Source organism: Nannospalax galili, unplaced genomic scaffold (genome assembly GCF_000622305.1).
Source record: "Nannospalax galili isolate Female #2095 unplaced genomic scaffold, S.galili_v1.0 scaffold32, whole genome shotgun sequence".
Lineage (NCBI taxonomy): Eukaryota > Metazoa > Chordata > Mammalia > Rodentia > Spalacidae > Nannospalax > Nannospalax galili.
In genome coordinates, this window is record NW_008335297.1 from 2727302 (window position 1) to 2750368 (window position 23067).

Here is a 23067-nt window from a genome sequence, read left to right on the forward strand (position 1 = left end):
GAGTCAATCCCATCTACAGCACTCAGCATAGTAGGCCCAATGTTATGGTGTGTTGTTACCAAGTTCAGTGATATTAGCCTCAGTCATGCCCTGTTTTTTAAGAGCTATCCTGGAAGAGATTTATGACTGAGGGCCTCATGCATCTCCATGGGTTTCCATGTGCTTCCCACAGCAAGGGTGGGGGAGAACTTCTGCCACACTGAAGTGCAATTGAAGTTTTAATTTTTTACTGGAAAATGTAACATAATCTGGCAAAATAGTCAAATCATCTGTCAAATAGCAAAAGGGAAAATATTTTCTTAAAACAAAATTATAATTGTGAATTATAAATGAAGGCATAAAGCATTTCATCAGTTACTCTGGTACATTTGTTCTCTTTCACATTGGATGGCCAAGGTTATACTGTGCCATCTTAAAGGTCCATAGTCAGAAGCTTCAGGTAGCCTAGGAGCTCAGTACTCAAAAACTTAGAGGCAGCAACTGGACTAGGGCAGAAAATTTCCCAAGCTGTTTAAAGCCAACTTGCAGTCACAGTGAAGAGAGCCAGTTGAGTAAAAGGGACTCTTTTCTGTTGGACTGTAGTGCATGCACACGCATCCCCTTCCTTGTATGGGCTGTAGATGGGGAAACTGAAGGGTTTGGGCTGGCTCTGCTGATGGTTGAGATTCAAGAAAAAGATATTTTTATTTATTTTCTTTCTTGTTTGTTTATACCAGATCCTTAATGTGAGCTATCGTGCATGTTTATCTTTCCCAGAATGAAGAAAGGAAGGCAGTCTTGGGGGAATCTAAGTCAGGGACAAAGAAAGTTTTATACCCTTTTTACTCCTTTCCCCCTACTAACTTTGGCTGTGAATGAATGGGATGAGTTTCATAGCTCACGGGTATTATAATAACTAGAAGGAGTGGAACCACTGAATTCTATAATTTCAAAAACTAGAATGGAGTTTGGAAACCATATAATTTGGCTTCCTTGCTTGGCATATGATCTAGAAGTCTAAGAATTTCAGTGCTTGGTTCAATGTGACACAGTTGTGCAAGGTCAGAAACTGGGCTGGGATGGATCCTTTATAGATACCTGATGTTCTGCATATAAGGCCTCCAAGATTAAATTTATTTTCCAGGGATATTTGTTGAAGTTGGAAGTTAACCCTAGAGGCTGTCTAGCACTCTGCTTATTCACTGGATTGGGAGTTTTAACAAAATGAGTCTGATTGTGAGAGGTTGCAGAGCTTTCAGTATCAAACCACTTCTAAACAACTTTTCTCCTGGGTGGTAATGATTCCACTAATGAAATGCATTTCACCATTCACACTATGATCACATTATGCCTTAATAAAGAACCCTTGAAAGAACATTTATTATGGGATTTTCATTTCCAGTTCACTGATGTGGGCAAATGCTGGAGTCCTGGGTATCCACTGGGTCAGGCAGTTCCTCAGTCAGCTGCAAACTAACTCTCTACTTGCAGGAAACTCAGACCACCCACAACTCAGCTAAAGCCCCAAGAACTCCTACAACATTCAAAGGAAGAAGAGAGAAGAAAAGACCATTAACCATATACTAGATTTAGCAGGATCCCAAAGTAAAATCCTTCAATTTTCTGGAAGATACAAAGATGGCTTCTTAAAATCTCATTCTTTGATTCTTGCCAAAGACAAGATCCTCCCTTCACTCAACAAACATTTCAATAGTTCCTGATTTGTGGAAGATAAGGTTACACAAAATGTATCAAACATATTTTTCATACTGCCAATTTAATTTCAAATGCTTTGCAGGCATTTCTTGTCTATAGCAACCCTGCATAAATCTTGGAGAGTATCAGGTAGCTGTGTTAGAACATTCATCCATTATTTACCTAAAGAGCTACTGAGTGTCAGAGGGAGGAGATGCTGAACCTAAGTTGAAGAAATGAGTTGTATTGGGATAATGTGACCAGTTCTAAAAGAAAAACGTAAGACATCTGGGATGATTTTCTTCATGCCTAAAGAAGAATCACATATAACACCAGATGTTATTTATCACTGAAATGCAGTACTCAGAAAGGGAGAGGGCCCCCAAATAGTGTTTGAAGGTTACTGCAGTAATGTGAGCAGTGAAGATGTTCTAACTCAGTCTCTCAGGCAATAGACCGCCTCCATTCCCGGTAATATAGAAGTACATTTGAACACGCTCAGGATGTGTATGCTATGTAAGCACAGAAGGATGAACTGAGGAAACTGATGGTTGTAGAGCATAAGAAGGGCTTGTTTTGGCATAGAAAGAAAGGACAAGACATGGATAAGTAGGAGGAAGTCTTTATAGAGCTCTAGACTGAGAAAAAAACTTGTGTCAGTCTATATAACATGTGACCTTGAATACCAATACATGCATTTGGCACAATCTCTCCTTCAATTATTCCATCTTGAAATCCCAGGCACTCAGGAAATATGAATTCTTAGATTTCAAATATAAGCACTAATTACCTAATCCATGTCTGGCCTTATGTGAAGTCATCATACACTTGTTTTATGAATCTGATCATCAATCATGGGTACAACAACAATATCATGGCCACATGGTAGTAACCAAGCTTTGGGTTACAGTGATAGTTTATGATATAATTAAGACTTTTCATACTGAACTCAATCAACAAGTATCTCCCATCCCATCTCTAATTAGGGGCTGGAAGAAAAAGTGAACAATTGATCATAAAAGAGCGTATATCTGCGGTATCCTTTGCCTGCTCAAAATTTCCCAGGAGCAAAGAGTATGCAAGAATAAATAAACAAGTCTTATAAGTAGTCAAAAGAACAGAAAGAACTCTACCAATAAAATGGAATTCCAGTCAAAGAAGGTTGTTTTGTTACTCTAGGACTCCTAGTGGCCATTTCTGGGAAGGGAAAGATGCCATGTTTGGAAGGAGAATATGTAAAGATAATTAAGAAGAACTTTCAAAGGAATTCAAGCTCAGCATACCATGAGATAGAATCAAGAACTAATTCAACAATGAACGGAGCTACTAAATACAAAACAGTGGGATTCTGCAAAGGAAAGGTGAGTTATAAATGCTGAATAAACAATCTTTACCAGGTCACACTGTGGGTTATCTTGTTTCACTTGAAAGGAATCTATCTGCATGCCCACTTTATAGACTGGAAAACTGATGACTAATGAATGGTTGGGTGGTGCACAAAATCATACAGAGGCGTGTGGTAGAGCTAGTATTTGAGCCCATATCTATCTGGCTTTGTGCAGCTCTCCAAAGAATAAGCTCAGAGAAACAGTGGGAAAAGTGGAGAGGCTAGCTTGAAAACATCTTCTGTAAGAAAGGACAGGAAAATATAGACTTCACAGGACACAGTGAGATGGAAAAGAGGAAATTCTCCATGTCTTGAATGATCAGGAATGTAGACAGCAGACTGAGAACTTGGAAGAGGAAGTTCTGAGCAAGCTGTTGAGATGCGGCCAGATTCTCCTGGATTTTGAGCTAATGGCATAGTCTAAATCAGTGGCCCTTGGCTCTGGCTTCACATGAGAAACATCTAGAATGCTTTAAAAAAATAATAAACAGTTGTCTATTTGGACTTAAAGCCCTCTCAATGGGAGGGACCTTGCCAGCAGCACTGTAAATATAGCTAAATACACATGCCTGGAGAGGTCATAGATTCTAGGGAAAATCCTATTTCTCTCATATCTATAGACAAATGAAATTTCTTACTGTATGCTAAATATGGATCTTTATATTTACACACAAATATACTGTATATCACTCATCAAAGAAGCTTCCTTTTTCAATATATGGGGGCTATTACACAGTTCCACCACTGGTCAGACACAGAGAATATATGTCTGAGAGATGCCTAGCTTTAAAGTGACACATCTACAGTGGAACCTCTGCACCTAAAATTCCTAGAACATAGTGAAACGGGATAGAGAGAACGCTAATAACATCCCTCAACTCTCACCAGTGATGCTCCCTCATACAACAGAATGTGATGTGCACAGAAGGTCACAACTGGCCAAGTTTTAGAGAACAAGAGACTGTAGAGTGTGTGTCCCTGGGTAGAAATGACTCCTATATTAAACCTCATTCACCCATGACTCAGGGACTACTGTGGAAGATGGGGCAGAAAGATTGTAAGAGCCAGGGTTGGTACATGAACGTAAAGAAACAGAGGCTTTCAGGCCTCTGGGAATTTCCTCATATGAACTTGTAACAATGGTGACAGCATGCACAAGACCCATGCTGACTCAGTCAGACAAAAATCCAGCATAGAACTGGGGAAATGGACAACAGGCCCCAAACTTAGCCAAGGAACTATTGGCAACCAATTACTACAGAGTAAGGGAGAGTTGATCTTCTTTAAGTGAGTGACTTAAAAAAAGTTCATCCACTCCAGTGGATGAACTTGCACTGAGGGACATCTGGGTATAAATGCTTGACCAGATAGGCCTTAACATATATGACAGAATGCATTAAATCTGGTGGGAGCACTATGGGGGGTGTGGGTGGAGGAGGGGAGTCTAAATTTGATTAAGATCTATTATATGAAATGCACAAAATTCAATAATAATAATATATATACAAATATTCACTCCTGAACTCCATTCTCAACCAGCTCAATTAAAATCTCTGATGTGGGACTGGGGGTCATGGGTATGGTTTACTAGTTCTCAAGTGATGCTAATGCTTTGCATCTATCAGTGAGAACTGTTGGCTTAGGGAAACCCAAGTTTGTCATAGCAAGTCACAAATCAGAAATCAATAACTTTTCTGTGACTGTGGCTTCCATTCAGTTGAACTCTTCTGTGACAGCTTGTTCAGAGTTTGGATCATTGTCAGGGTCATTATTAGGTAGAGGTAGATTAAGGCGAGGTGGTGAAGTGGCAGGACATTGCCACTAGACTGACAAAAGTAGTTTCTGTTCTCAGTTTTGTCATCCGCTAGCGTTTGATTTGTTGAATCAGCCTCTTTGAGTCTCAGCGTCTTAATCTAATCATTGGACAAATAATTATATCTTCCTCTGTGGATCAGCAAGACAGCATGCATAAGGGGTCTAATTTCAGTATAGCGCATATGATAACAAAATTAATAGTAGATCTAGGCTGTTGTTTCCAGAAAATTTTATAGCCCAAACAAGAGAGGCTACTTGGACAAAGACTGTACATTATTTATCAACTTCTCAGAGATGGAAGGAACTGTGTAGATAATGGACGTTACCTTGATAAAAGGCAGGGCATTGATAAGACTAAGAGACTGGATTCTATAGCTGGGTTCCTTGAGGATATCCTAGGGCAAAAGAGAGATGCTGAAGGGGTTGACTATCAGTGGGATCACATCAGCATCTGGGTCTTCATCCCCAGGAAAGAGTTTTTATTGCAAAGGTGCCCCAGATGACCATCATGCCCCACAAAGCAAGATAGGACTTGAAATAGGTTAAAGGAAGCAACTGGGGGAACTCTGATTCAAGGTAACCATATATTGGAAGATGATAGATAGATAAATGATAGATAGATAGATAGATAGATAGATAGATAGATAGATAGATAGATGATAGATAGATAGATAGAGATAGATAGATCATAGACGATAGATAGACTGATCAGAGACAGCTAGATCATAGATGAAGATAGATGATAAATACATGATAGATGATAGACAGACAGATGATAGACAGACAGATGATAGATAGATAGGTAGATAGATGATAGACAGACAGAGGATAGATAGATAGATGATAGATAGATAGATAGATAGATAGATAGATGATAGATAGATAGAGATAGATAGATCATAGACGATAGATAGACTGATCAGAGACAGCTAGCATAGATGATAGATAGATAGATGGATCATAGATAGATCATAGATGATAGATGATAAATACAAGATAGATAGATAATAGATAGATCATAGATGATAGATAGATCATTGATAGATGATAGATAGATAGATAGATAGATAAGATAGATCATAGATAGATCATAGATAGATAGATAGATAGATCATAGATAAGATAGATAGATCATAGACAATAGATACACTGATCATAGACAGCTAGATCATAGATAAATATAGATAGATGATAAATACATGATTGATAGATTGATAGATAGATAGATAGAGAGAGAGATAGATAGATAGATAGATGACAGAGAAAAGAAATATAGACAGAAAAAAGCAGAGAGGAAAAGGATTTTTAAAAGAAATAAGAGCTAGAAAGAATAGAGAACTAGACCCATGCAGGATGCCCTTACCAACTGCCTTTAAGGAGGCATACTTGTTGAGCTCTTTTCCAGGTGGTTGCTGTTCATAGGGGTTGGAGATCTGACCCAAGTTGGGGTATGAATGTGGGTGTCCCATCTGTTGGAGCAACGGCGAGGTGGGCACTGCATTGTTCATCTGGGTGGTATCTGAAAATGAAGAGACAGTGATGGTCACTAACAGCAAAACCTCCTACTCACCCCACCATCATCAGCTCCCTCCACTCTGAATCTCTTCCCGCACCTTGTTAGGCATGAATGGCAGAGCATCAAAGGGAGTGAGGATCTATCAGAACAATAAATGTCATAATCTTCTTCAGAGGGCAACTAAAGACTGATAAGGACACTACCTCAAAGGGCAAAATATATGCTCAGAATTAACCCCCCACACACACATCATTAACATGTCAAGATACCATCACTGTAGATGTTACTTTTGTTATCAAAATAATATTTGGGGACTGGAGTGATGACTCAGCAGTTAAGAGTGTGTACTGGTCTTGAAGAGGACCTGAGTTTGGTTCCTTCCCAGCACCCACATCTGGTGGTTCACAATTGCCTCTAACTCCAGCCTAGGGGATTCAATGCCTCTGGTCCCCATGGACACTTCACTCACGTTCTTATACCCCCACAAAGATACACACAGAGACACATAATTAAAAATAAAATAAATCTTAAAAAACAGTATTTGGGGACTGGGGAGATGGCTCAATATTAGGTAGTTTCAGTTGTCAACTTGACCCACCTGGGAAGAGGGACAACTCAGTTGAGGCCTTTCCTCCATCAGATTGGCCTATGGACATACCTATGAGGCATTTTCTAGTTGCTAATTGGTAATTTTCTAATTTCTAATTGATGTTGGAAGGCCCAGCCTACTGTGGCAGTGCTACCCTTAGGCAGGTAGTACTAGGTTATATCAAAAAGCAGGCTGAGCACAGGCCAAAGTAGCAAGTCAGCAAGCAACATTCCTCTGTGGTCTGTGCTTCAGCTCCTCTCTCAAGGTTCCTTTCCTGAGTTCCTACCTGACTTCCCTCAAAGGTGGAATGTCACTCAGAAGTGTAGGATAAGGTAAAATATTTTCTCCCCAAGTTGCTTTTGGTCAGAGTGCTTCATTACAGCAATAATGAAGAAACTAGAACAGTGGGTAAGAGTGCTTGCTGTGCAAACATGAGGACCTGAGGTCATCGACCTCACTATGGATTGAGGCAAGTTTAGGACTAGAGTTAGCAAACATTTCCTGTAAAGGATCAAATAGTAAATAATTTAGGCTCTGCAGTCCACATAGCCTCTGTTGCAACTACTCAACTCTGCCACTGTAGGACAAAAGTAGCCCTAGATATCACAAAAACAAATGGAAATGACAATTTCAGTAAAATATTATTGCAAAAACCAGATGATATCAGGTCTGGTTCAAGGGCTGTAGTTTGATCACTCCTGCCAATGCTTTTCCTGAGACCCTCATTCCTATATGACTACTTAGTCTGGTTTATGTGCTTCTTATTGTATTTAGAGGTGTGTGTGTATGTGTGTGTGTGCACGCGCGCGTGCGTGCATGCATGTGTCCTGAAAAGCACTGAGTCCAGTGCACCTGAATCCTTTCCTCAGGCTCTGCCTCTCAGTGATGCAATTCATGACATATATGAATATTTTTGTCTTCAGAAACCCAAATGGAAAGAAACAGGATGCCATAGCTGGTGCACAAACACAGGGAATATATTTTTAACATTACACATGTCTGGACCATCACATGAATCTGAATGTCTAGAGGGAGGGTTGCCAAACATAAGCCAACAAACCCAGCCTCATGCTGGCATACATGCTGGCAGGAGCATCCTTCTGGGATTGCTTTTGGCTGGAATTCAGCTGGGGCAGCAGGTTTCCTGGACTAATGGAGTGATGGTAGGAAAGGTATTGATAAGATATAGCTCTCACAGTCTCCTGGACACTGAGATGCTCTTGCATTTTCCTATGCAGATCCGGGCTGCCAGAGGTTATGTCTGCTTCTCCCTGGAAATGTCAAGTCAAACACACATTTTGCCCAAACATCAGTCAAATGGGAAGTGGTTTAGCATATATTTTGTTGTTTGATGCTCTGTGTGTTTCTTTTCTTGTGATATATAATTTAGATATATATTTTATATATTTATTATATACTTAGATTTATAAATCCCAGAATGATATGGGGAGGTGGGTACATAGTCCCAGCCTTAGCTGATGAACTATTTCAACTGATAACTGCTGGGAGAGGGAGAGTCAATTGTCATGACATGTGTGATACTTGTTAGGTTGACCATGCTCCAGAGGACAGACTTACAACCAAGACTATTTGGGAAACACAAATAGTGAGACTTTATTAGATTTAAAAATTAATATATAGAGGACATGATGGGGGTGGGTAGAGGAAGTGGGGTGGATCTGAGGTGGGAGAAAATGGGGTCTGAATATGATCAAAGTATATTGTATGAAATTCTCAAAGAATGAATAAAAACATAAAAATAAAATATCAGTAAAATTCAGAATCACTAACTCCTTTCATTTCCATCTGTGTCATGTGATGAGCTGTCAGTCACAGTAACTATCTCAGTGTGGGTTTCCCCAGAAGTCATTGTGATAAGGCCTTACACACAAGCTTATGTGGGACATGATTTCAAGAAATACTTGCAGCAGAAAAGCAGAAGAGACAGGGAAGAAAAAGAGCCAGATAAAGAGTGTGATGCCAGGTTAGATACAACTATAACAAACTGGAGTTTAATTCCACACTGGAATTCTTGTACATGGTGCTGAATGCCTACCTCAAAATTATATCACCAGGGTATGAAGGAGACCCTTTAAATTTACATAGAAAACCTCCTAAATTTCTGTTGAGGGTTCCTTCTGGGAGACATAACTCTCAGTAGCACTTGCAGACTGCCATGTCTGCAGGAGAGTAAAACTGTTGCCCTCTTACCTAGAGATGCACCAGCTGGCATTTGAAACCAGAGGAGTATGACTGGAGGTGGTAAGGACCCCAATACTATCATCAGTCGCTGAAGCGAGCATATAACTCAAACAAGACCAAATAGAATACTTCCTTCTCTCTCATAGTGATTGCGACAGAAGGGGGCATGTGATCCAGTCTGAATCAAGATGTCCCATTTGAGATTTTCTGCTTGGATTTATAGAAGTCAAGGAGCTAGGAGGCCCTGAAGTGGCTTGACCTGGCATGTATAGATCTTTCCTCCTCATAAAAGAATCAGCATCACATCTACACAGAGAAGCTGCGGGAGGAGCAGCATCCTTCTTCAGAGCTAGAATGCTTTAGGGATCTATCACAACATAGATTTCCAGCGTTACAAGTGTTTTGATTTGTTTGAGGCATCTGGAGCTGACCAGAATTTGCTACTCCTAGAGCCTTAGTGAAGAAGATGGGGCTTAAGCCTATATCAAGACTGTAAAACTCTTGCCCCTTAGCTTGCTACTGAGCTGCAGTAGAAACTTTCCATTTGGTGAGGGTGAGGAAAAAAAGGAAGGGAGAGAGCTTGGTCAATGGGTACAAAGTTGAAGGCAAATAGAAGAAATAAATTCGGATGCTTTACAATTAAATAAAAGGACTAAGTTGGTATCTTATTGAATAGTAGGGTGACTATTGCTAACAATAATGTAAAGTCTATCTCCAAAAAAGCTAAAAGAAAGGATTTTTTCATGTTCCTACCACAAAGATATGATAAATGGTTTGAGATGACTGATATGCTGACCACAATCATTTAATCGCTGAATGGTGTATACATGAATCAAATCATCATGCTGTGCCCCCTAGATATATACAACTATTATGTGTCAATTAAAAGTAAGATAAAACTTTAAAACATTGACTGAGTAGTACTTTAAAAAGCCTAAGGACATTGGTAAACTAATTAACTAATGACTCAATCTCAGGTCTGCTTTTTGCTACCCTTGAAATAAATCTCAAACACTAAATTATCATTTAGAACTGACACCCTCAAAGTAACCCCCACAAGTGAACCTATTCCTTCCATCTCTTTGTCCCTACATCCCAGACCCCCATCGCTATATTCAAATCCTATTCTAGACTTGCCAAAAGAAATGCTAACTGTTTCATTAAAGGGGGAAAAAACTGTAGAAATGTTCCTTATAGGACATCTTGGGACAGCTTTTATATTATTAAACCGAATGCTTAATATTCCATTACAGAGTATTTGCTTTTAGATTATTTCTGCTAAGTCTTGTGCTACCTCAAGGGCACTGAGTGGTTATTGAATATAAGGAGGCATGACTGAGAGGACCCACCAAAGCCATCTGTCTCAAAAGAAGAAATGAGGCTGCCCCAGAGTCATGTTCCTGCTTTCACATTCTCAAGAAGTAAATTTCTGGGAGACTTAGATAGCCATTTTGTGCTAGCTTCCAGGCATCGAATATTCAGAAATATTAAAATTCCCACTCTCAGGGAAGCCAGCAAGACTTATTGAACAGACTTTTGTAGCTGGGTTTTAAAATGTTATTTTCATTTTCCTAGACAGAAAGATAGGCCAGACTCATGGTCCCATTGTTCTGTTGAGTTTTCCTCAAAATAGATCGAGCAAAGGAGAAACAAAAATGCAGATAGGCTGGTGTGCAAGAAAACGGAAGTGCAGGGTGAGGGGGAGTGCCGAGTGAGCAAGATTTATGTTACAGTCTGCAAATGATGCTTTTGCTGAGCTGAAAAAGAAAATACGTGTGCATGTGTGTGTATATATGTATCTGTATGTATAAATACATATTTACACATATACCTATATATGCTTATACAATTTCTTTTGTATAGTTATGACTGTAGAAGATTTTAAGAATAAAGCAACATATATTCTTAAGTGATTTCTCTTCTAGTCACACCTCAGCCACAGAGACAGCTTAAGTACTCCTGTAGAAACATATTCTCTATCCAATGCAAGAAGAAATTTTTCTCCATCTCTTTATAATTTCACAACTCATTAGAACCCTTAGGAACAACTACAGAATACTTGCTGTTCTGTGATGCCAGCTACATTCCATCAAGAACATCCATCAGCAAGAAGCCCTTTACACCTGTGTACCCTCCTCCTAAGACAGAAAGGGGCCTCCTGTATCTGATAATCATTTTAGCCTTGCACCAAGGTAGCCGCCATGTAAGTATCATTATTATGTGGTATATCTTAGTCAGTCAATAGAAATAAGGTGAATGCAATTCAGATTAGGTCAGTTAGGGTAAAAAATACTCAGTTACAAACTCTGAGAGGATGCTCTGAGTTTTTTTGTGCAGAAAAGACAAATGACTATCAGAAACTATGCCTGTTTGGCTTATTTGGGAAGAATGACAACACAAAGAGCCTCTCCCCTCAAAAAATATTACAAAGAGGAACTGCACAGAAAGGTACTGGAAGATCAGAGCATGATGTTTTGAGGACATATCACCTAGCGGACACTTGGGAAACAACTTCACACATGCTGTCTTCTTTAGTTATTCTATAAACACTAAGGGAGGTTGGCATGGGGCGATATATTTTAACCTACATGTGTGTATACACCCGTGTTTGTATGCAGATGAACATGTGCATGTAGAGGCCAAGGACCAATGTCAGGTGTCTTCCACAACTGATTTCCACCTTATGTTCTGAAACAGTGTCTCACTGAACCTGAAGCTCGCTGATTTAGCTGGACTGGCTGACCAGTGAGTCTCAGGGATCTTGCTGTCTCCATCTCCCCAGCAATGGGATTACAGTATCACACGGCCAAGCCCATTTTAGGAACTCAGGGATGAACACAAGTCCTCATGCTTGTCTGGTAAGTCTGGTAAGCACTTTACTGAGAGATTTCCCTAGTCCCTGTTAATTTTTTATAGAACCTTTTTAAGTCTACTGGAATACTTCACAGCTGGTACCAACACTGCCAGTATTGCTCTAAGACCAGCTTCCCTAATATTAACGTGTTATTTTGGTATGTGTATTATAATTAATAAACCACTATTGATAGGTTACTAACTAGAGCTCACACTTCATTGAGGTTGCCATAATTTTTACCAAGTACCATTTTCTTCTGTTCCAGAATCTTATTTAGACACCACATTGAATTTAGTCACATTTCCTTCAGCTCCTTTGGCCATGACAATTTCTTAGACTGTGTTTTTGATGACTTTAACAGTTCAAGGAGCATAGCTGGATATACCATGGAGTGCCACTCAAATGGAATTTGTCTCACATCTTTCTCATGATTCAACTGAGGTTATTGGCTTGGGGTAAGAAAAGCACAGAGGCAGAGAGGCATTGTCACCATAACACGTCAAGGGCATGTCGTACTGTGATGACATCATTGTGGATGCTCACTTTTATTAGGTAAACCAGGTAGAAGTGTTTGTCAGATTTCACTACTATAAAATTGCTCTATTGCCCCCCCTTTTTTTAACCTCCCATCTTTTACTCATACACAGGAAGTGGGTATGCACTGTCCATACCTGAGAAGCAGGAATGGATGTTGTGCCCCTTCAGTGGAGAGAGAATTCATGAATCATTTGGAATTCTTCTTTAATCTCCATTTATTTATCTACTCAATTGCTTACTCCTGTCATGGACACATAGAGATGTATCTTATACACTGGATTGACATACCATCTTCATTTTGACTTTTTTCAAATTGGCCTAGATTTGGCAAATGGAAGCTACTTAAATTAGTTACTTGGACATACTTTCATCTTTTTTATGTTGAGGTGACAGTTTTTTACTTCCTATTAAGTAGAATATTCTCCAGGCTCATCTTGTACATTTCCTGTCCTGACCCAAAGATCATCCATGTCTCTAATGACCCAGTTCATTTCATTGAACAAAGGTATGATGCCAGGATCTATGTGTTTTAAAGCTATGGAAATCTCTCTGCATGATGATATATTACATTATTTTATTTTATTATATATTCTTAATGGGAAACAACTTTATCAACTAGAATATAGTGATTGGAGACTGTGTATTTTTTTAAAAATTGCTATCATATATTCATATAAGATTATGCATTTCATTGTGATATTTCATACACATATATCATGTATGTTGCTCACATTCACATCCCATTGGCCTCTCTTGTTCCCTGTCTCCTTACTCTCAATGGTCCCATTCATCTTCCTAAATAGCCTCCTTTTATGTTATATGTTTTTTAATCTAGATTTTATAAAGGAGGAAGCATGCAATATTTGTCCTTCTGAGTCTGACTTATTTCACATAAAAATCTGGAGTTCCACCCATTTCCGAGCAAATGACATAGCTATGCTTTACTTTGCACCCAAAGAATCTCTACTGTGTATTTATATCACACTTTATCTCCTTAACTATTGGATATCCATGTTGATTCCATGCCTTAGTTATTGTGGCTAGTGCTACAATAAACACGGCTGTGCAGGTCGCTCTGTGGTATGCTAACCTCTGTCCCCTTATGTACATGTCCTGGAGCGGTATAGCTGCATCACACTGTAGTTCTACTTTTAGCTTTTTGAGAAACCTCTATACTCACAGAGGCTACACTAGTTTCCATTCCTACCAGCAGTGAATAAGGGTCACTTTTTCAAGCATCTACACCAGCATTTGTTATTGTTTGTTTTCTTGATGATAGCCAGTCTGCTTGGAGTAAGATGGACTCTCACTGTAGTTTGATTTACATTTCTCTGCTGGTTATGGAGGTTGGACATTTTTTTCATACATGTTTTGGTGATTTATACTTCATTTGAGAACTTGTCAATTGATTTGCCGTTTATTGATCAGATTACTTGGGTTTTAGTGTTCCTTTCTTTCTTTCTTTCTTTTTAGTTCATTGCGTATTGTAGATGTTAATGCTGTGTCAAATGTGTAGACAGCAGAAAAGTTTCTCGCATCCTGTACACTGTCTCTTCACTCTGCTGATTGTTTCTTTTGCTGTACAAATGTTTTTTTTTAATTTGGTAGTATCCCATTTGTCAATTCTTATTATTATTTCCTGAGCTACAGGAGTCTATTTCACAAAATTTTCTCTATGCTTGTAGGATGAAGTGTTTTCTGTTTTGCACTAGCAGTTTCAAAGCTTCAGGTCTTACATTAAGGTCTTTGATACATTTTGAACTGAACTTTTGAACAGGGTGAGAAATAGAGATCCAGTCTCATTCTTCTCTGTGTGAATATTCAGTTTCCCAAGCACCATTTGTCAAATATTTTTCCCCAGTGTATATTTTGGTCACTTTTATTTTAAAAATCAGATCAAATTGTAAATGTGTGTTTCTCTTTTTGTCTTCATGGAATTCGTCCTTGATAGTCTATGCTTTTCAGGTGCCTCAGCAGGGCTAGGAACTTAGGCTTTATTAGAAAGGAAAAATGGTGATCATCATAGTGATGGTTATAAACACTGAGAAAGGTTAAACACACTCTGTACATCATAAATGCTTTCAGAAAGGTTATAGGATGTGATTCATTCATTTCTCCATATTCTAATTTGGCTACTTAATCCAGAAATTCTATGACTGTCTAACTCAACCCTTTTACAGAGGAAGAAGTCAAGGCACTGAGAGGTTTGGTGTAACATTTCAGCCTGTGAGAGCAAGGGGATGACTTGGAATGTAGCTGTTTGATCCTAGGAATCTATGGTGGCAGTCACTTCCTTATTACCTTTGTGACATCCAAATTTCTGACATTCAAAAATGGTCTTACAGCCAGACAATAATCAAATTTTAAGTCCGGCTAGGAAGGCACTGTCTTTGGAAGGCATATTTCCCCTAAATTCTTTCATCTCCACTCTCTAGCATATTAACCACGAGACAAGGTTGACAAGAATCTTGCTGAAGAAGGACCAGAGAAGAAAAGATACTGAAAGCCTGGCTGCACTGATGCTCGGAGGTTCCAGAACAGAGGAGAAAGAAAGATCACATCCTGCAACTCCCCCCCCCCCCGACCCTGAACTTAAGACTCTGGGTAGAGGAATGATGGATGGGTTGAGGGAAATGCTAGGGGCAGGGAGACCTGTCCTGCTTCCGTTTGGAGATTTGGGTGGAGTTCACAGTGTAAAAGCCCTGAGTTCTCATGGAATAACTAAGAAAATTAAGAACAGTGGTATGAGCTGGGGAGGTGGCTTAGTCAGAAAAATGTTTGCTGTATTAGCATGAAGACTTGAGTTTGGGGGCTGGAGAGAGCGCTCAACGGTTAAAAGCACTGGCTTCTCTCACAGAGGACACAGGTTCAGTTCCAAGCACTCATATGACAGCTAACAACCATCCATAACTCCAGTCCCAGAGGATCCATCACCCTCTTCTGACCTCCATGGGCATTGCGTGGCATGGATGCGCTTAAATACATGCAGGCAATATACTCATACACATACAATAAAAAAATAAATATTTTTTAAAAAACATTTGAGTTCAATCCCCTAAAACACACATAACAATGCTGGAGAGGTAGATACAGGAGGGTTCCTTGGATGCACTGGTCAGTCAGTCTAGCTGAATCAGTGAGCTCTAGGTGCAGTGAGAGACCTTGTCGAATAAAAATCAGATAAAGAATGACTGAGGAAGACACTTAGCTTCAACCTCTGGCTTCCACTCACCTACACATACATCTGTACCTGTACACATACTCACACACACAGAAAGATGATGTAATCTGACCAAATGTTTGCCTAATTGGTTACATGACTCTGAGGTACCACATAGCCCAAGAGCTTAGGTCTTACCTCAGAACCTACTACACAGCAGGATGGAATGAGTTCCCTCCCACTTCATTCGACTCAGTTTTTCTCCTAACTACATGGATACCACAGTCCAACTCAGACGAAAGTCATATAATCCCTAAGACTAAACAAAAAGGCACAGTAACCATGCAAAAACATGTTACTACCATTTCTCTAAGCATTGTAGTATTTATTATTATTATTATTATTATTATTATTATTATTTGGTCTTTTTGAGACAGGGTCTCCCTGTAGCCCCAGCTGTCCTGGAACTCACTATGTAGACCAGGCTGGCCTTGAACTCAGAGATCCACCTGCCTCTGCATCCTGAGTGCTGGGATTAAAGGCATGTGCCACCATGCCCAGCAGTATTATTTTATAGATAAGGAGTTCAAAGCTCAGACAGAGGGACTGGTATGATAACTCACTTGGTAAAGTGCTTCTCATGCGAGTGTGAGAACCTGAGTTCTATATTCAGCACCCCCATAAAAATCTGGGCATGGTGGTACACATTTGTAATCCCAGCACAGGAAGCAAAGACTGGGGCTCACTAGACAGCTAGTCTAGTTTACTTGGCAAGTTCCAAGTCAACGAGAGACCCCATCTTTATAAAATGGTGAATGGCACCTAAGGAACAACACCCCAAGTTGTTATTTGGATTCCACATGCACACCCTTGAACACACATCTGCACACACACACACACACACACACACATCTGCATCCTCACAAGAATATACATAGAGAAGGGGAGGACAAAGCTCAGACAGGTTGTGTGACTTGCCTCAATAAACATAGCCTGTTATAACACCATTGGAACTTTCTTCCAGGTTTGAGTCATGAAAAATTGATGTTTCCTCCACTAAGCCAGGCTGCTGCTAGACTGGATCAGGGAGCACTTGAAGACTCTACCTGGAAGTTTCTGTACCCAGATGTCCTTCGGTGCAAGTTCAACCACTGTAGTGTAATCAGCCTATCTAGAGTCACTCCCTTAAAAAATATCAGCTCTCCTTCACCCAGCAGTGATCAGCTGCCAACAGTTCCTCAGCCAGTGTTGGGGCCGGCTGCCCATTTCCCCAGTTCTATGCTGGGTTTTTGTATGGTTGAACCTTCTTTGTGGACAGAAATTTTCCTGCCTTGAGTCTCTTCATTCTTCCTATGGTTTCCATGTTAGAGGAGAAAAACCCTGTGTAGATCCACACCTCTTTGTTTCCAATCAGCCCCTCCCAGCTTCCTGTGGAGTGCCTGGTGCCCTTGCCTCTTCGTTTGGGTCATGCATTTCTTCCTCTGCACATACGTCTGTATTTCTGATCTTCTAGGAATTGTACTTCATGAACAAGTTCTAGCTGTTATGCCACTACAAAACCTCATGAAATTACTGTGGAGTTTGCAGACAGTGTGTAGACCATGTTTAGTATCATACCTGAATCATTATAAGCATTCCCCCTGTAGTAGCTAAAGCTCTATTTCTCCAGTTAACCAGGAAATCAAAACAGCAATGTGGTTATAAGTGTGTGTTGGACACATTCCAGATTTTTTTTCAGTTATATCAAAACTGGACCCCTGAGAAAGAAGGGTTAGATGTCCCTGTTGGCACTAACTCTCCGGCCATTATTATAACACAATAACAACAAGAAAGAATGGACATTCAAAACTCAGAACAGAACTCTGGCTTTTAGCTGTTTATCCTTTCTAACCTTCTAAGCCTTTATGCCAGCATCCTTTTAAGAGTAAAACCTGAAAATTATATAGCTTAAAATACCACATAGATTTGTAGATTTGAGATTTGTCTCTGGCCACAAGCAAGAAAAAAATGCAACCCAAAATTACTCTGAATTTGTCAAAAAAGAAATAGCAAGCTATGCTCCCACCAGAAAATTTTCACATAAAAAGTAAATTAAATCCATCTTACTGAATCTCAGTAGCAGAGAGACCATGGAGGAAAAAAATATAAATACGTAATAGTAAAACCTTTGGCAATGAGCAGCTTGTGTTTCCCGTGGGTTTATATCTTTAAATGAAAACATTTATTTTTATTTTGACCATTTAGGATGGCAATATTTCAAAGCTAGAGTCGTTAAATATTTATTTAATGTTCAATTATGGTACTTTTTATGTAGGCTCTGGGGAACAGAGATTCATTTCAATGTCTCAAGTTGTGCTCCATGTAGAAGACAGTGCAGAGTGGGAGGTATATCATCAGTGTGACCAAAAAGAGAGTTATAATCAGTACCGTGAACACTGTGGTACATCAAAACAAAGGCATTCATGAAAGTGCAAGAGAGAGGCTGGAGGGACGGTTCGGCTTGGCTGAGAGAGCTTACTGTTCTTGTACAGGATCTGGGTTTAGTTCCCAGCACCCACACTGCAACTCACAACCACCTGTATGAAACTCCAGTTCTAGGAGATCCGACAGTCTCTCCTGGTTTCTCCATGCTCCTACACACATTAGGTGCATTAAAACTCACACAAATATGCATACACATAAATAAGCATTTTTAAGTGTCAGAGAGGGCTGCCTAAGTTGGCTTTACAAAATATAGGACCTGCTTTGTCTATATTCCAAAAAAGACAAAATAGCAAAAACAAGAAGTGGGATTCAATTTTAATTTGAAGTATCGTTGTGTGTATGTTTAAGGAATTCAAAGTTACCATGCAGCTTGTATTGTTATAGTGAGTTGTTATCACTTCTAAAACAGATGGTCTATGCAGGGCTACTGTCACTGGAATGTGCTGGATTACCCCTGAAATGTATATTGGAATTTATCCCTCAGTGTAATGCTGTTGAGAGGTCATGGGACCCCGAGAAGATGATTAAAACATTAGGACAGATAATGAAGGTCTCATGGAACTGGAATAGTTACCTTGAGAGTAGGGGTCTGTCCCTTTTGCTTTGCCACCTACTTGCCTTTCTACTTTCCTGACACGTTCTGACACAGTATGATGCCTTTGCCACATACAACTGCTCAATCCTCAGCTTTCAGCCTCAAAAACCATGAGCTAAATCATCATCTTTCCTTTATAAATTACCCTGTCTCAGGTATTTTGTTATAGCAAAAGGAAATGGACGAATACAGGTACTTAACTCTGCATTGATGGCTCAGAACCATTACTATAAGTACCAAGGACTGTTTAATCCCCACAACTGCCATTCCAGCCAGCTTCATGAGACAGTATTAGCAGTGGACACTGACTTCATGAGATGGTATTAGAGGTGGACACTGGCTCTGTCAGCCTCAGAGCGCTATGGTTTTCTTTATGTTCCTTCCCTGCATCCTCCCCTCTGACTGCTCTTATTCTATGGTCTCCATTTGTCCCATCACTGTTTGACTCCTTCATCAGCCTCAGTGAGAACAGAAGCCAGTCTATTTGGCCTTCTTCATTTCAAGTGTTAATGTGTTATGGGATTAGATACTAGATGGCCACACTTGTAAATTGCAAAGTAATAATTAACCACATATTTTTAAAAATGTCATTTTCTTCTGTAAAATGCTTTCCTTTATGTCTGTGAAACTAATACTGAATCATCTTTCATTTCTCAGCTTAAATGTCACATGCTCAGAAAGACCTGTCTACCTTCCATACTACCACTAAAGACTTTTGCTCTGTACAATGTTTCCATAAGTGGCGGATCTTATATGGTGGTGGTCTTATAAGGCATCACTTAGTGCTGTTGTGGTCATCTTAGCTTGTAAAAATACACACAATGATATTTCATAATGGCAAAAAGGCTAATAATGTACTTTTTAGAGCATATCTCCATTATTGAGTGACATGCTAACTACTCTTGTAAATTCCTCAATTAGCTTGCTAAGTCTATGTAATAAATTACCACAGGCTGGGTGGTGTTAACTACAGAAATTTATCAACTTCTGGTTCTGAGAGTCAGAAATCTGAGATCAAGATGTGAGCAAGAGATAATTCTTTCTGAAGATTGTGAGGGAGAATCCGGCTAGCTGGCAGCCTGGGTGTTCCTCGGCTTATGGAGGTCAGCTTTCACCTTCCCATGCCATGCCCTTCCTTTTCTCATTAAACACAGCAGCATCATTAAATGAGTGGCCCACCCTGCTTTAGTTGGACTCCTTTCAACTCACTGCATCTGCAATGACCCTCTTCCCAGATAAGGTCACCACCAGAGACACCAGGGCCTAGAAACTTCTAAATGTGGGTTTGAAGGACACATGATTCAGTGCAGCATCTTCTCTTCCTTATTCACTCCTTTTTCCACACCCCTTTGAGATCAGGGAATATGTTCATTTTCCTTCACTCCAATCCCAGCGCCTGCCCTAGCCTCTTACATGGAAACTTCATTCTAATGCAGGAAAGAAAGAGAAAAGGAGACGGTTTTCCAGATACCTGATTTGTAGCAGGCAAAATTCAAGGTATTTTCCCGAAAAGTCAGATATTACCTGAAGCAAAATGCATGGGGATTAGTATATTGGCTTAGCAATATAGCCATTTGGGCTGCTCTCAATTATTTTATTCTTTTTGGAATATGTGTGAAGTGAATAAATCTTTTTTGTGGACCATTTCTTTCCTTGGACAGTAAATGACAATAACAAAAAAATAATGCAAGGCAATAAAACAAATGATAAAACTGGGCTTGGCTTACCCACAGAGCAAGGACACTTCACTGATCCTGCAATAGCAGTTGACTTCTCACATGGATATGAGGTGGTATGTGAATGATTCACACAAAGTCTGTAGCAAAGACAATTGACACAGGGCTTGGAATAACCACCAGACAATCCTGCATCAGGGTTTCAGTTTGTTGGCTTGCTTGTTTGTTCTCTGTACACCAGTAAAGACGTTTGGCTAAGCTTAGGTAGAAGCTGCCAGTGGAGCGTCACCAGTACTAGACAGACTCAGAACTGCTGGGAAATAAGAAGACAAGCTGTCTGGGTCCAGAGCTAAAGAAGAAAGAAAAGGGTCTTCTTGCAGCTAAATATTTCTAAACCACTTGGAAATGGATGGCCTTACACCATAGGTTCCGTATGGAGGTTTGGCTACATGACGTCCAGTGGGTGCATTAGCCTCTCTGATTGCTCTTTTCCCTATCTATAAAACAAGAGGAGGGGCTAGGAAAGAACTCAGTCCAAAAAGTCCTTGCTGTGTAAGCATGAGAATGTGAATTCAATCCCAAGAACCTATATAAAGGGCCAACTGTGGTGTGGTGGTTCATGCTTATAATCTCTGCACTGGTAGAACAGAGACAGGCAGATCCATGGGGTTCACTGCCCAAGCTGACTGACTTGGTGCGTTCCAGGGCAGTGAGAACCCTGTCTCAAAATAGATGAATAATGTCCAAAGGATCTCTGACCTACAAATAAAAACAAACAACGTGACACAAAATAGGAATGGAGGGGTAAATATGATGAAATGCTTTGTCCTCGTGTGTAACATTTCCCCCCCAAAAAGGAATTACAAAGTATAGAATACAGGAACCACAATATTCATTTCATACAGCACGCTCATTATAAAAAACACCTGGCAAAATATTCCCAGAAGCATAAGGAAAACTCACAAATACTAAGGCAACTTAGATAAAGCTCATTGTCAAACTAGGATATGCCAGAATCAATCATTTTCTCTCTATGCTTCTCTGTGATTGCTAATATTCCAGCATGATGTCCTGCACGTTGCCTCCAGGGGTGTTTCTTGCCCTCCCAACATCAGTCTCTCACACCACATGGCACCGTACTTATGACTGAGTACATAGGAAAGCTTTTCTCTCAAGTCTACCTAACATCCCTCCCAGTTCTTTACTAATTCCCTTAAAGGAATTCTATGTGCTATGACTCTCCCACACCCCATCCTGAAACACCTATCACAGGATGTTTTATTTTATTTGAGCAATTTATTTGTTGGGAATTTTATACATGTATACAATGAAACATGATTATATCCACCCCCTCCTCCTCCCTTCTAACTTTCCTGTGCGCCCTCAACACATACCCCTCCCAACTTCATGTTTTCTCTTTTTACTTTAATAACCCCTTTTAGAGTCCAGTTCGTACTGTGCATGAGTGTGGAGTCATCCTCTGGAGCTTGGGCAGCCTACCAGTGCCCATATCTTCCGAAAAGAATGATTGTCCTTCCACAGCACCCATCAACTGCCAATAGCTTCTCAGTTAGGGGTGAAGCCTTGTAATTCCTGCCCCCGTTCATGTTGGAATTTTGATTGGTTTGATCTTGTGCAGGTCTTTTGTGGGTTACCACAGCTCACGAGTGCCTCAGCCACGTCATGGCCAGAAGACAGCGTTTCACAGCACTCTTCCCACCCTTCAGCTCTTACATTCTTTCTGCCTCCTTTTCTGTGATGTTCCCTGTGCCTTGGCCTATGGTAGGAGGAGTCTGATAGAGCTGTTCCACTTAGGGTTGAGAACTCACAGACACACTCCCAACACTTTGACCAGTTTTTAGCTTCTGCATTGACTGTTGTCCACTATAAAAACAAACTTTCTCTGAGCAAGCTGAGATCAGCCCAAATCTATGGGTACAAACATAAATCTTCAGAAGGCAGCTTGGAATGCCTGATTCACTTTTCAAAGTATTTCCAAGAGTCACTCTTTACTTCCCATTTCCTTCTTTCTAGACTAAACCACCAGTGTTTCCTACTGCAGCCAAGGATATTTCTCTCTTCTTGAACTCTCAATCCATGAACCTCCCACAAGTGCACACATACCAGCATGCCACTTCCTTACCCTGGGCCATAGTCACTCATATTTGACTCCAGAATAAACTGTATCTTATCCCCTTAAATAAACCTGACATCCGTCCTTTGTACTTTTCAGAGAAAAACAAAATCTATATCACACACAAGAGCTCATATGTTTGAGCACATATCCTCTCTCCAGACATCCAACATCACTTTCCTACATAGCTCCCCCAACAATCTGAGACCTCACTTGCACCCTCAAATGTACATGCTATTTCCCCTCACAACATTCACACATATTCCTTTTTGTTTAGAATTCTTTCTTCTCTTCTGATTTCTCATACACTACATTAGACTCTCCTTGTTTTTCTTTTTAGAAAGTCTTTCCTGAACCTTCTCGTGGAAATGCAGTCCTTCAACTGTTCTAATTAAATAATAGTTATCGTTATAGCTATTATAAAATGATAAAATAGTAACAATG

General features: G+C 40.0%; 1 protein-coding gene across 2 annotated transcripts in view; it reads right to left on the minus strand.

Moving 5' to 3' along the window:
* The window catches only part of Shisa9 (shisa family member 9), a 317404-nt gene that overhangs the window by 26237 nt on the left and 268100 nt on the right, over window positions 1–23067 (minus strand). For both annotated transcript variants that reach the window (XM_008829907.2, XM_008829906.2), the window contains exon 3: window positions 6240–6395. In XM_008829907.2, the coding sequence (XP_008828129.1) occupies window positions 6240–6395 (156 nt within the window). The remainder of the gene's footprint in view (window positions 1–6239; window positions 6396–23067) is intronic.